Source organism: Vanessa tameamea, chromosome 25 (genome assembly GCF_037043105.1).
Source record: "Vanessa tameamea isolate UH-Manoa-2023 chromosome 25, ilVanTame1 primary haplotype, whole genome shotgun sequence".
Classification (NCBI taxonomy): domain Eukaryota; kingdom Metazoa; phylum Arthropoda; class Insecta; order Lepidoptera; family Nymphalidae; genus Vanessa; species Vanessa tameamea.
This window is the reverse complement of record NC_087333.1, coordinates 6,272,409-6,287,665: the sequence shown is the minus strand read 5'-3', so window position 1 is coordinate 6,287,665 and position 15,257 is coordinate 6,272,409. Positions and strand designations below refer to the sequence as shown.

General features: G+C 32.0%; 2 protein-coding genes across 3 annotated transcripts in view; one reads left to right on the top strand and one right to left on the bottom strand.

The window, feature by feature from the left end:
* Nucleotides 1-115: 115 nt before the first annotated feature.
* Nucleotides 116-1,931, bottom strand: LOC113396458 (uncharacterized). Its single transcript, XM_026634396.2, has 4 exons — nt 1,736-1,931; nt 1,492-1,629; nt 296-460; nt 116-196 (listed from the first exon to the last, which is right to left on the bottom strand). Exons 1-3 carry the CDS (start codon nt 1,856-1,858, stop codon nt 380-382), a joined length of 342 nt encoding a protein of 113 aa, XP_026490181.2. The 5' UTR covers nt 1,859-1,931; the 3' UTR covers nt 116-196; nt 296-379.
* A 508-nt stretch (nt 1,932-2,439) lies between these two features.
* Nucleotides 2,440-15,257, top strand: part of LOC113393623 (uncharacterized) — a 91,807-nt gene continuing 78,989 nt past the window's right edge. The window contains exon 1 of one of the 2 annotated variants that reach the window (XM_064219057.1): nt 2,440-2,670. The gene's annotated coding sequence lies outside the window, so the exon portion shown is untranslated. The remainder of the gene's footprint in view (nt 2,671-15,257) is intronic. The other variant, XM_064219059.1, reaches the window with a different exon arrangement.

The window sequence follows — 15,257 nt, the reverse complement described above, 5'->3', positions numbered from 1 at the left end:
TCATAGATTAAAAGGATTGATAAATATTTTCTCAAATCTTAATTTAATCGAATGAAAAATATTTTGTACAATACTATAACAATAAAAGTTAAAATTATGGATTTCTTTTTTATATTTAAAACAAAGGTTTTTGATGATATCTTGTCAATATAACTTTAATAATTCCATTTTCGCTGAATGCTGTTGTTGTCAGTAGCTAAAAAAAATCGGTAATTATTTTTTTCGATGAAAGTTTTTTTTTAAATGTATTGAAAAAAAGGATTTTATTATAATTAAAGCTAATTTTAGTACTTACAAGCGTCAAAAACGTAAGTTTTTTGCGTATTTTATGTATCTTTTTAATGCAGAAAATAAATGACGATATCACACTCGAGGGAAATCAATTTCTTGTCCGACCACTTCTTTGAATAAAGCAACCTTTGAAAGAATTCAATCTGACGTCTATTTCACCTTCTTCGAGCTGTAATATTAATTTCATTTATAGGACAGCATAATAAACATTTTAAACGACTTTAAAACTTATTTGTATTTTTAGTATATATTTAGATAATTTTATCATTATCATTACATGCAACGACAGAGTCTGGTTGGTTCGACAAATACTGATATTTAAGCTAGATGTTGGGAATCCATTTAAAGGTTCAGAATAAGCATACTCTAACAGTCCTGTATGCCCAGCTTGATTTAAAAAATGTACATGGTTAAGAGTGCGTACTCATTTTGAGGATCGTAATAATAAATGCAATGTAATATTGATCCCCTGAAAGTCATACACCCAAAATTTTCAATATGTATTAATTTTATTGTCAGTGGCATGAGGACGTACTTCCGCCGCCTAAAGATCGGCGTAGAGACCTTTGAATATTTCACTAACTTAATACAATAAAATATTTGAAGAGATGCGAGGTCCTATCGAAGTATATCACAGAGTGCTAGGAATATAATATCTAATTTGTGAAAAGTATTAAATTGTCAGAATCTTTAGTTAGTCTCATTATATATTTGGCAGTACGACAGAAGGCTGTGCTGATTCTATGCCGGGTAACTCTGTAATAAATGAAGAAAGAGTTAAGCAAGACTTATAAATTCAATTGTGATCATAAAACAGAGTTTTTAAAATGATTACATGTCGACTCATATTTGGAATATGACTGACATTATGCACTATCTTAAAAATTTAGGGCGCTTTCAATTATTTTTAAAGTTGGATTCATTTTTAAAGTTATATTTGTTTCGGCGCATTTGAAAAAATTATGCCCGCGAAGTTGCTCGCTAAACCATCAATTAACTGTCAAGTTACCTTTCAAGATAAATTCACACCTAGTCTATATACTCGCACGTTGATTTTAAATAATTGTGCTTTGTTAGGCGGTAAAGTAGAAATGTTGAAAGGTCACTGTGGTCACAAATCACTCATTTTATGAGACACTATTTGCCTCTATGACGGCTTAACCTTCTATTAACCGACTTATTTAAAAAAAAAAAAATTACCGGGTCCGATACATATAGCTCTCTGTAACAAGATGGGGACACACATTCTCGCACACATCGTGTTCGTGTTAATCCACTTAATTGGCTGCACGCGCTGCTTTGTTCACAGGCTGATTCGAATTCGTGAAAGGTCATTTCCTGAAAAGTAATTATCCTTAGATTAATTCGTAGCATATCATAGGCTATCCTATTAAATTTACCTTTTTTTTAATATATCAAATCAAAATGCATGCATATACATTACATTTTTAGGCGAATCCTTATACTGATATTCTTTAAACGTAAAGGTTACGCCAGCATTATCGGTTAGACATTTATCAAATATTCCCATTATCAAAAACCAGCTTAAGGATGATATTCTTAGCATGTTTTTAGATTAGGGAATGATGCTGAAGCAAATCAATAACCAATGCCACTTGTTGTTGTAACAGCAATTACTATTGCGCATGTCTTTGACAATGTTACTAATCACAAAAAAATGTGGAAAGCGTAAATATATTTTGTATAATACCAGTAAAATTTGTGAATTTTCTCTGACATATGTATAGTGCACAAGTACCTTATTATATTGTTAAAGTGTTTTTATACGACATTATAAAGTCCATATGTAAGTAAAAGATTATATTATATATATTTAAAATAATTAGTCTTAGAATATACTTATTGAACATTTATATATTTTTGTACATGTAATACAAAATGTACGTTCTCATTTTAATTTCAACAATATAATACATAATCTTTGATTTAAAAAAGTTGCCAATGCTAATAAAACAATATTTATACACTTTATTTCAGTTATATATTTGTATTTTTATTATTATTTGGTCAAATTACTTTAATAATATTTTAAAAATTTAAGTAATATCAACATAAAATAAAAAAAACCGTTATAAAAAAGTATTACTTACTTCTAAGATCGGTTTTTACATCCTTAGTGCGTAGTGAAAAAAATAAGTGTCAAAAGTGATATGTTTTTGTCAAACTAGTAGGAGATTTTTCTAAAAGCAAAAATTATCCTCAGTGTTTTATCGTTAAAAATATAACTTTTGGTTAATGAATTCCTAAATAGTGTTTTATGACCTCGTTCTGTGTTTAAATGTGCCGTGTAGTGTCGAAACAAAGGAGTTGGGGATATTACAACACCGTGGCAAAAGAGATCACTATTCATTTAATCTGGTAAGTAGTATTTACATTTGATCTTTGTAATTCTAAGTAATACAAGAAGAAAGGGGAAAATATCAAAAATTACCACTATTAAAAAAAATTATATGTCTTTATATTTAGTAACATATCGTAATACTTGTCTATTTTAATCGATAGAAAAGCACAAAATTGCCTCAACATATTGATACTACCATTAACTCGTACTCATAGTGTTAAATAAATATTACGAAAATAATATGTTGTTAATAAAAAAATCGGACTATTTAAAAACAAAAGAAATTTTCGATCTATTCAAAAATCCAATTAATAATTAAAATTCATGCGATATTATATAATATAATGATCTATAAAAGGTAATCAGAAATGTGTTAAGCATTTATAGGCATTCAGATACATTGAACTTGCAGTAAAAGTAAATTTGAAAGGAAATGTGACCCTTGTTTTCAGTGCAAGTTTAGTGCTAATGTACTAAGAACAATGAAAAAAAAAAAACAACCTTATACGGTTGTTTTACAGCCTATTTTACTAAAACCTTGTAGAATTACTCATAGTTTCAAATTGTCAAACAAATATGGCGTCTATTGTATTCGAATAAGGTTGTTTTTTCAATACAACTTTAATTGTATGCAATAATGTTGTTGTAGTGCAACTTTATAATGATCGTTTTTTGCCATTGATACAGATTTTTTTTTCTTCTTTAATGAGGTGTTTTATGATATTAATCTACATGATCTAATCATAATTTATCTAATTTTTGAAGTACCATGTATATTTAAAAAAACAAGAAAATGTTTTTAGTCCTTATTAACAAACATTGTCCAAAATTTTAATTTTTGTTTCTGTTTTATGTGATTTAGCTTGCAATATTTGCATATATAATCATTTCTGAATAACGAATGCCATTAAATTGGCTATGACTAAGCTAGCTTCTTTTCCTTTATGCAAAAAGTAATTTTATTTTAGTAACTTGACTAACTTTTTTATCTATCTAGATTTAATTAAGACTTGTTGATATGTTCTTTCAATTAGTCATAAGAACAAAAGAACCTTACCTGTGTAATTGTTGTGTTACAATAGAATTTACATTTGTAGTCTGTAGGAGGTTGACATGATTACTACTATTGAATATTTTGATGATTAGGAATTACTGTTAAGTTACTGTAGCCTATTCTAAAGGAAGTAGGAAAAAAGATAAACCTTAGATATACATACTTCATGCAATTTGCTAATAACTCAGCTATATTGTGCACTACTAAGAGTTTATGATTAATATATCTTTATTTATAATAGAACGCTATGACTCTTAACCACTTATTTCCAATCATTAATCACAAATTTTGATAACAGTTTCGTCGACGTTCAATATCCATTTTTTTGACAAATCCATAGGGATCATAGATAAATAACTCTCGACCAATGATATATGTCAATTTGCTGTCAAATATTTGGCTTTTTTTGGATGCGGTGGCCATTCACAAGTGATGGTGGAACCTGTGACGGGTATGTGGTGTACAAGTGTTTGTAAAAACAAAAGGGTACCCTCCACTTCCACATTCCTACAGGATGGTAAATGTTAGCTTTCTGGGGATGGGAAACTCATGGACTGGGCCATACCTTTTCATTGTCTGACCAAAGTTTTCAACCCAAAACTCCACATACATCCATATTAGATATATGAGGCAATTTAGTTTAGACTGTACATGATATTGAAACAATACAATAGGAGAAAGTGAGCTATAATAGTTAATAATGACTGTGTTTTATGTATGAGTCTAATCGTTACACTAACTGAACATACATTGAATTTCATATATCCTTTAATAGTTTGGTGTATGATAGCAGTTGCCGCATCTGTCTTCAGTGTCTTCGGCAATTTGGTGATGAGACTTGTCTCACGAAACATACGACTGAATTGTAAAGTCTGTATCATGTCTCTGCCTTGCCTTATAAATGTTGTTTAGAGTGTGTATAGTTGAACAATAATGACACTCTTTGATTTGACATTAAAAAGAGGGGCAGCATTGTTTAACTAAATAACATCCCACAAAATAGTATGGACACATTCTTTTAAGATAAATTTGAAAAATTTATCGAATTTCGTAATCATTAGATGTTATGACATGGGTATGATGGCATTGTACTTTATTCTGGTTATTTTTATACATAATTAAAAAAATGACCTCTAACTTTGAGAATTGAATATAATGCATGTTTAATGCAGCTTTTACGCTTTATGCAATCTTAACCTAATTGTAATAGTTTTCTAGATGATCTTTGACACTTCATAACCAGTTTTTGAGCGTAACCTACATTTATTTTCAAAGTTCTTATAACTTTTATTTTGTTTTAAACTCTAAATATTGTTGTAAATTGTTGTTATGAGGAACGATGGTTTCTATTTTGGAAATATGGATATTTGTCACCTCATTGTAAGTTTTGAATATTTTCGAAATTTTAAATTAATTTCAATTGTTTTGTTTTTGGAAATGTGCATCATTGCAGGATATTTCGAATAATGCAATTTGTATTGTTTGGAAAATAACTGGGATTAACTGTGATCTTTTGGAATATTAAAGATGTAAGTATAAATTCGTAATTATATTCTAACTAGAATGATTTCTCTTTTTCAACATTACCTTTCATTTTTATAATCGATGGATATTTTTAACAATTTGTTTTAATATATCTATCATTTATGGCGATGATGATTTGAAGGTTATTTATTTGGATGTTTCCTTTTCCATTTGCATGTCCACCTGATGGCAAGTGGTCACGACTGCTCATAGATTGGCGCCGTAAGAATTTTTTACACTCTACCCATCGCTAATGCGCCACCATGTTTCCTTTGTGCCTGAAGTTATGCTGCTCATCCTGCAAACGGGAATTGGACAATACTAAGTGTTGCTCTTTAGACGTAAAATATTATGATTTGTAAGCATGCAAGCCCACCTGGGTGCTTGCACAAAATCCTACTACCAGGAAATTAAAAAAAAACTGACCGTGTAAAAACCCTCTGCAAGTCTGTAGCTATATATATTATAGGGCACATAGAACTATATGCAGCCCGTAAAGTATCTACCCATGACGTGACGTTTACTTTGTGCACAGGCAGACAACGTCCGTAGGGTTTAGCTGGCTATCATGTAATTGATAATATCTAATGAGATTCTGGTAAATGTCTCAGTTAAACAAACATCATGCGTGTGTTACGTGATAAAGTCACCGTGAAACGTTACTCTGTAAATGATAACAATGCTACACCAGTATTATATTTTTACCGTAACAGAGATTAACTAGGTTATTTTTATTTTTACCACGAAGGTGGACTGGTAAGTGGGTGGTATCTGGTGGTAGGTTTTCACCTCGGTCTATATCTATGGTGCTGTAAGAAATTTTGCTTTACATCGCGCCAATGCGCCCAAACCTTGGGAACTAATAAGTAATGCGCTTTGTGCCTGTAATTATACTGGTTCAATCTTCAAACGAGATACAAATCAAGGTGTGGTCGTAGCTAATGTTCTGGGTGGCTGTCTCATATTTATTAAATGTGGGAGGGGGGAGATCAAGTAGAGGCCCTAGTGAAGGTAGATTCTATCATGCCGCTAAAATATAAATAATTTCCTGTCTAGTCAGGTATTCCGTTTTATTGGATTGTAAGTGCACGATTACAAGTTGTGGAGGCAGAGTATAACCTACCTATAACGACGACGTTATAATTAGTATAAGGTACCTCAATTTCTTTCATTATTTTTTGAAGGGTATGTCAGTTTTAAGTGAAATTAAAATTCAGTGGGAAGAATACACGAATACCGATATTTTATTCTTGGTAATCGATACAATTCAATTTAATGTCTTATCATGATTTATAATCATCAATCTATGGCTTTATTAAAAAGAATATTTAGTTCTTATAATTTGCTTTTAAGAACGCAACCAGGTCACGAGTGAAGCTTTTATCCCAAGGAGGTCAGGTCATACATAGCTGTTTACAGATCTTTTTAAAAAAAGAATTGGGTTGGAAATGTTTTATCTATAGAAACTGAAAGGTATTTTTTTTTAACAATGTTTTATATGGATTTTTAAAGTATAACTTCTATTGGTAATGACAATAATACTTCTAATTGAAAAGATCTATTAAGGACTGAACTGCACGCGATTTAGTTATTTTTTATTGTGTTTATTTAGTCGATGCAATTATGACAGTGTTGTCACAAAACAGTTATCTTTAAACGAAAGCGTAATAAACAATTTTGTTTTATAATTCGATTTGACAATATGGCGGGAGATGTATCGTAAATAGATTTAAGTCACTAATTTTCTTTTGTAAGATAGTCAATCGTTCAATGTCTAAAATAGATGACGTTCACAGATTAATCTCCTCGTATCTTCAACGTGATCTTTGCGAAATTATTTTCTTGCGTCATTTCCATAACTGCAAGAAAATATTTGAATTGACAATAAATACCTATTGTAGAAATTACTGCACCAATTTACTGGGTAGTCATACTTTGTGCAAGTCCTGCTGGGTGGCTATCTCTCACTTATCATAATATATTCTTCCGCTAAGCAGCAATATATAGTATATTCTATATAATATTCTAAAGGGGAAAGATATGTTTGTTCGTAATATTATTTACTTGGTGATAGGGCTTTGTGCAAGTCCGTCTGGGTAGGTACCGCACACTCATCAAATATTCTACTGCCAAACAGCAGTACTCAGTATTGTTGTGTTCCGGTTTGAAGGGTGAGTGAGCCAATGTAACTACAGGCACAAAGGACATAACATCTTAGTTCTCAAAGTTGGTGGCGCATTGGCGATGTAAGGAATAGGTAATATTTCTTACAGCGCCATTGTCTATGAGCGATGGTGACCACTTACCAGCCCATATGCTCGTCCGCCAATTTATATCATAAAAAAATCGATTAACTCTGAAACTACACTATATGCGATAGATCAGCGGCACGCCCATCATCAGTAGGAGCTTCTGGTACAGGGTTCATGGCGTAGGTCTCGGCAATTAACCACAATGATACAAGCAATCACAAACTATAAAGTAGGTATATTATAACCATCAGAGTTGCGTGAACGGTCCCGTTCGGAATGTCCGAACTGTATCGCTCTCTATACTAAAATTTAGCTTCCGACTCACCGCTCTCGAAAGAATTAAAAATTTAAAAGTTGTCCCTTCAAACGATTCCGATCACGTGACTCATTACGTCAGGGCGGTCACACCCCACAGATACAACAAAATCAACCGAGTTACTAATTATTCGTAATCGACGACATATATTATTATATATTATATTTATGTCATATCATTCTCTTTATTTTTAAATTTAAACCCGTGCGATTCCGGAGCGCCCCGTTAATACGATATATTTTTGAGTATTTTAGTTTTATATCTGTGTTAGGTCGAGAGTTATCGCAAATTAAAGTTTATTTGCTATCGTCGGGTTTCCGACTGACCTCATTAAACGCAATTATTCATCACAGAGGCAAAACAAAATAATTAAAACGATAGCCAGCATATTTAAGTTAATGTGCTTGTTAATTAAAATAAACATTCAATATATTATAATCTAGTTGTTGATTTTAATTATTAAAGTAAATATTTTGTTACTTTCGTTTGAATTTTATTGCTTAACGCAGTCGCTTCCCGCCGTCTGTAAGCTTAGATCTCTTAAACTACTCAACGGATTTTAATTCGGTTTCCATCACTCAAAAGAGTGATGAAGTGAAGGTTTATATTTATATTACAGAAAAAGCAGAGAATTTAAAAGTTCCTAGTCGGATAAAAACAAATTTTCTTCTTTATAGGTTTGTTCATCAATTTAAAAATTTTCGTAATGTCATAAAATTATTAAGAAAACAGCTAAGAGATAAATGCAGGTTTCCTCACGATGTATTCTTTCAGCGCCAAATACGAGATGAATTATAACCACAAATTAAGGGCATAAAAATTCAGTGGTGCTTGCCTGTAATTGAAGCCGCTTGCCATCCCCTTTTTTTATTGAGGAAGTTTATGGGCTCCAATATCGAATCCATATAACAAGAAAAATACATGAAATAAAGATATTGACAAACAATCATTGTAGTGTCAATATTAATGTTTTCATTACTTTTTTCTCAAGACAATAATGGTTGATAGTATATTATAGCGCGATCGTGATGTCGTGAACGTTTAATGAATGTGGAACCGTACCAACTACTAGTATAGTAGCTGCTTCGCTTATCTTGTGTTATTGTTTATCTTGTTACCGTGTGATTGTTGTCCTCAATTTTTTATCTTTTTTATTTCATACCTAATTTAGAGATCAACTAAAACAGTCGGTCGTATTTGATAAAATTAAAAATGTTGATATATTTATAACAGATTAATTAGACACTGCTTCCTCGAATTCGTGCGGCTGAATTCTAACACATTTACATTTAATTCTATACTGTAACATGACGATTCTAAAGTGCTTTTATGAAGCTACTCGAATAAAGAATATTTTATTTTGTCAGATTACATAAACAGACGTCTATAGTATATCATTTATAGTCTGTTCCAATGTCAGGCGTAAAGTTAAATAAGCAACTTCGTCCTTGGTTTTACATGACATCATTGATCGTGATCTAAAACAATCTATAGTCTATTCCAATCGCAGAAGGAATAAAGGTAAATAAACCTTAGATTTTCGTATTCCTTGCGATTTGTTAATAGCTCGGCTATATTGTGCACTACTAACAGCTCTTGATTAATATTTCATTATTTATAATACAATACTATTCCACTTAAAGACTTGTATCGAAATAAATTTTACTCCTAAAGTTCCGATAGCAGCTTCGTCGACGTTCAAATTGCGATTTTTTCGAAAATCCATAATTAATATCATAGATTATTCAAGCTCTCGACCAATGATATCGCGTCAAATCAATGTCAAATGTTGTATATTTGGCTTTGGTCCTACTGTGGTTGGAGTCTATTCTATAGTCTACTATATAACTTTAATATAAATTGATATAAATGAATATATAAAATGCCGTTGCAATTATGATGAAGTTGTTATCATAAATTACGAGGTAATTAATGTGTGGGTACTGTTGTGTTATAAACAAAGATATATTAAGCGAGAATTGTCCGTAGTGCACAATAAAGCGAAGCTATTAAACTCAAACTCCTTTATTCAATATAGAAGTATGTAATACTTATTTATTGATTGTCAAATTAAACACTACCACCGGTTCGGAAAAATACTCTGACCTGAGATGAACCGTCGTAAGAAACTCAGCGTATCTTTTTTTTTCAATTCAATTTTATTATTAACATGTTTTCAATATGAAAAGAAATAGCCAGGAGGCGATCGTTTCATTCCCATATCAATCATAAACTTACTAATTTTATAATAACCTTTAGCAAACACGCGTTCCTTAACATTTTTTTTTTTATTTGGCTTTTGATTTCATTTTGAACGCTTTTTGGGATCCTGTTGTGGAACCGTATACATCATATTAGATGTATGGATTATGTTAATCTAAGATTTGTTTATCTTTACTCTTCCTGCCGTTGGAATGAATACTTATCACATAAACTTGTCTTAGTACCAAAATACCTGACGACGTTAGCCTAACCAGTTACATTAAGCCGGTTGAACTTCCGTGCGACAAAAAACGTCAAATTGAATGTCATTCAATTTTTTATTACATTGACGTACGTACAATAGTCGATACCTAAATTATTTGAATATTATTATTTTACATCGTTTGTTTTGTGTTCATTAGAGAAGCTTTCTAGAGCTCGACGAGAAGGTTGCCTCTTAATAATTCTAATGTTAGGAAGGTGTTTGGTTAGACTTATTGATTATTAAGATTTATATCTATATAATGTCAACTGTTTCTCTTTTACCTTTCTCATTTAGTGATAGGGCTTTCTGCAAGCCCGCTTGGATAAGTACCTACCATAGTTGTCCACCAAACAGTACTTAGTATTGTTGTGTTGCAGCTTGAACTGTGCGAGCCAATGTCTTTCCATGAAGGATATAATAACTTAGCTCCCAAGGTTGGTAGCACCGACGAATTAATGTTTCTTACAGTGCTAAAGTCGTTATGCGGCTCTCGATCACGTAAAACAGTCCTATAACCTATTACATAAATATATGGATAATAAGGTTATAGTATTAAGACATCACGGTCGCGCTATAATATTCTATTAATAATTATTGTTTTGAGAGAAAAAGTATTAAAAACATTAATATTGACACTACAATTGTTTGTCAATTCTTTTATTTCATTTGTTTTTCTTGTATGGATTCTGTGCGTAATACAAACCTAATAAATTATATAATATGAACATGAATATTATACCTTAGAGCGTCACATTGTTTGTTAATAAAACGAAACGAACACAGACATTGTAATTGTATGTTTTAACAAATGATTGTTATCTATAAATGTTATGATTTCAGAATTAGGTTTTATTTATAACTTTTATTCGACTATTATGATTACTTGAATGGAATGTTTATCTTGTAAATCAACTAACGACCATATAAGACAATTTGAGGTTTTTTGTCAGTGGAATAAAATACGGATTTAATCGTTTTATAGTTTTAAGAATCAGCTACTGTTATAATTTAAAATTTAGTTAAGTATGTAACCACGAGCCGAGATGGCCGAGTGGTTAGAACGCGTGCATCTTAACCGATGATTGCGGGTTCAAACCTAGGCAAGCACCACTGAATTTTCACGTGCTTAATTTGTGTTTATAATTCATTTCGTGCTCGGTGGTGAAGGAAAACATCGCGAGGAAACCTGCATGTGTCTAATTTCAACGAAATTCTGCCACATGTGTATCCACCAACCCGCATTGGAGCAGCGTGGTGAAATATGCTCCAAACTTTCTCCTCAAAGGGAGAGGAGGTCTTAGCCCAGCAGTGGGAAATTTACAGATTGTTAATGTAATGTAGAATGTAACCACGATCGTACTGGACAATCGTTCGTGTCGCAAAATGATCTGCCACAACTAAAAGTAATTAAAAAACATAATAATTACGTAGTGAATATCGAAACTAATAAAGAAGTCGTAGAAAGGAGTTGTCTTACGCTTGTTTTTTAACAATCTTGACAACACCATCATCATTTGTCCTTATCCCATTTATCTGAAGTCGATTTAGTCTATTTTAAAACTATGACAAAAACCTAGCCGTAGTTCTGTAGTGGACACCTGGGGCTGGCCGCTTGCTTGGCGCCAATCGTTGAATATGCTTTATTTATGAAGATTATTTCTTTTACGTAATCAATCAGAACTTTTAACTTCAAGTCCATTTAAATAAAAAATATTTACAAAGAAATGTCAAATTTATCTTCATTTTACAGTGAATTAGATGGACTTGTAATAGGCCTTAGATATTTATTGTTCCAAAACAGATGTTTATCATCGAAATCCAAAAATAGTATCGTGTGTCGAAATGTTATTATTCTGATGTAACTGTTTTCACTGTGTTTAGATCTGACAAGTCAACGTATGGCGTCTGGTCTTCTAAATTGCAATTGCTAATATTAGGATTTGCTAAATATCTAAATAATTAATAGCCCTTCTATAAACATAAATAAAGAGATTAAATGTTGTCAACTTAGTAAAAATGTTGGTGACATATTAGCTCGGTTGCTAAATTTTACTTACAAAATATATGTCTTTACTTCCCTTATATAAGTGACCGTCCATCGCCCATGGACATCTGCAACACTGCGGGGCTTGTAAGAATAGACTCTTTTCTCGAAGTTTCCTAAGTGAAATCTGTTCGGAAGAACCGTTGGCAAATGTAGTTTCACAGAGTTGTTTTGCGAGGCAGAAAATGCTGTAAAAATCGCGCTGTTGTGGATTTTCGGACATCGAGGTGATGCCGATAGAATATGAAATTCTGACGCGATTGGTAAAATTCAGCGTCCGCGATTAATTGGGATGTTTATTATAAAAAAATGTTAGGTATTGGTAAAAAGTAGTAAAATTGTCTATGTCAAATTATCATTGTCTTTGATTAGATCTGAGTATTATATTTGACATTACACAAGAAAGCTATAACTGATTACTCAGGCATAGCCTTCTATGCGACGCCGAATAACAATACGTCATAACAATTGTATATAGTAAATAGTTAAGCAAGATTTATAAACTTAATGATGATAACAATACAAATCGTACACAAACATCCATAACATTAAGCCTTTAACAATACGTACAGTTGTTATTCACGACCGGATTTCATAAGATTATGATGCATAAATATCGAACTGATAACTGATAATAGTATTTACTGGTAACGGTAATAAAGTCTAATTTATAGTGTGTGATGTTTATTTACCTTTTAAATGGAACCTAGTCGATTTTCTTCAGTGCATTCGGTACACTTGTACTGAATCGCGGGCTGAATAAGGTTGGGGTTACATTAAATGAGCGTTTTATTTGTAATGTTTCCTCGCATCGAAGCTGCGATGACGATCCACAAGATCTGAAGAAGAGAAGCCTTCAATAAAAAGCATTGTATAGTACGTTCCAACCAAAAAAGGACAAAAGCCAAATAAACAATATTTCATACAGAAATGACGTGACAAATATATTCACAATCTGCACAAAAATGGCGTTTTGAACGTCGACGAAACTGGTATCGGAACTTTGGGAGAAATATTAAAGTGGATTTAAGTAGAGTGGTGGGTTAGTGTTGTATTATAAATAAAGATATATCAGTAAAGAACGTTAGTAGTATGTAAGGGATAAGAACGTTAGCGGTGCAAAATATAATAGAGATATTAGCGTATTAGATATACATAAAGAGTAAGACTTGGTAAAGCTTCACCCGGGAGCGATTGAGCAAAGATATGCCGACCTAAGGATAAGTAGATCTTCAGATTAAAGGATAAAATGTTCTAGTTTTAATGGATAACGGAGATGCCGTTTCCGTAATCGAGGGTATGTTCCATTTAAGTACTTAGTTTAATTGCATTAGTTGTACTAAAAGAGCACAGATGATTTTTCTAATGTAACGTAGAAAGGAGAAGACACGAAGGTTAACCAGTAGGTCGAAGAGGATTTGTTTTCTGTGTCTTGGGAAATGTCTCTTACACTTGTATTTGCGAATACATTTATGTACTCAAAAGGACATATTCGATGCAAAGTCCCGCACACTTGGCTAGTTTCCTTAAACAATGATCGTCGTGGTGTTGGTCAGAATGACATAATACTACTGAGGATTAAGCACCTCTCAGTGGCCTCGATGGCCAATCGCCTATATGGTCGTAATAAGATCTTGAAATATATTAATACTAGCTAATAAAACTTTTTAGACATTAGCAGCCTGTAAATTTCCCACTGTTGGGCTAAGGCCTCCTCTCCCTTTGAGGAGAAAGTTTGGTGCATATTCCACCACGCTGCTTCAATGCGGGTTGGTTGGAATACACATGTCGCAGAATTTCCATGAAATTAGGCTCATGCAGGTTTCCTCACGATGTTTTCCTTCACCGCCGAGCAAGAGATGAATTATAAACACAAATTAAGCAATTATTAAAACTTACTGAAGATTAATTACGTGTATACAGGGTTTTATTGTTTTGTATCACTGTGGGCATCTGAGGAACTATTAAGGAACATAGCGGCTTGAAAAAGTGGTTGTGGCTATAGCCGTTTCTGTATTAATTGAAACCGGTTTTTGGATGTAATAACCCCCGCCATTTAAGTTTGTCTAAAGTTGATCTCATAAAGCAACCGATTTTTATACATAACTTACTACATCTGAGTTAGAATATTACAAAATGTCGGCAGCAACATTCTTCAACAATCCTTAGTTATAAAAACCGACTTTATGTGGTCATGACAATTAAATATACCGGTTAAATGCTAGACAAGCCATACAATTTCAATAACAACCTTTTTGTTATTTTTATTTTTTTTGTCTAGACGGAAAATTTAATAAAAACTTTACAAGTTTATAGTGCCTATATGTATTTGAAGACCAGACCAGATTAAATCTTGTTAGAAATTAACTCTAAACCTTTTCAGAACGTAGATTGGAATGTAAAAATTTCGAAATATTTTAATTGACTGGGTTATGATGGCGAGGTTAAACAATGGACAGGTATCAATTAAAATGGCTTAGAAAAAATTAATTTGTTGAATCTCTTCTGAAGGACCGTTATTATAACTTTTTTATAAAAATGTATTGTTTAATTGAGAACTTTTTTCTCTTTGACAAATTGTTATTATGTATCTTAACTTCTATATATTTACGAAATAAGGCTTTCAATTTTCTACTATGTTTTTAAAAACCGCTCGCTCCTACGTTCTATATCCTTACCTTTTCGTTTCGGTTTACATCTGAAACGTTATTTAATTAATGAACCTTATTACGACGGTCTAAAGGTCAAAATGATTATTTAAATGCGTGTAAAATTGTATCTCAGTCGTCAAACTAATATACGGCTTTTTGCATGCGGTCTAAAGTGGTTTTTCGTTGTTAATATTCAATGAATATGAAGCTGTTTATATCTAATGTGGTAAAGTGTTTAGTGGAGAAATGTAAATAAATTATATGTTACAATTTATATTACGTTAATATTAATTTTA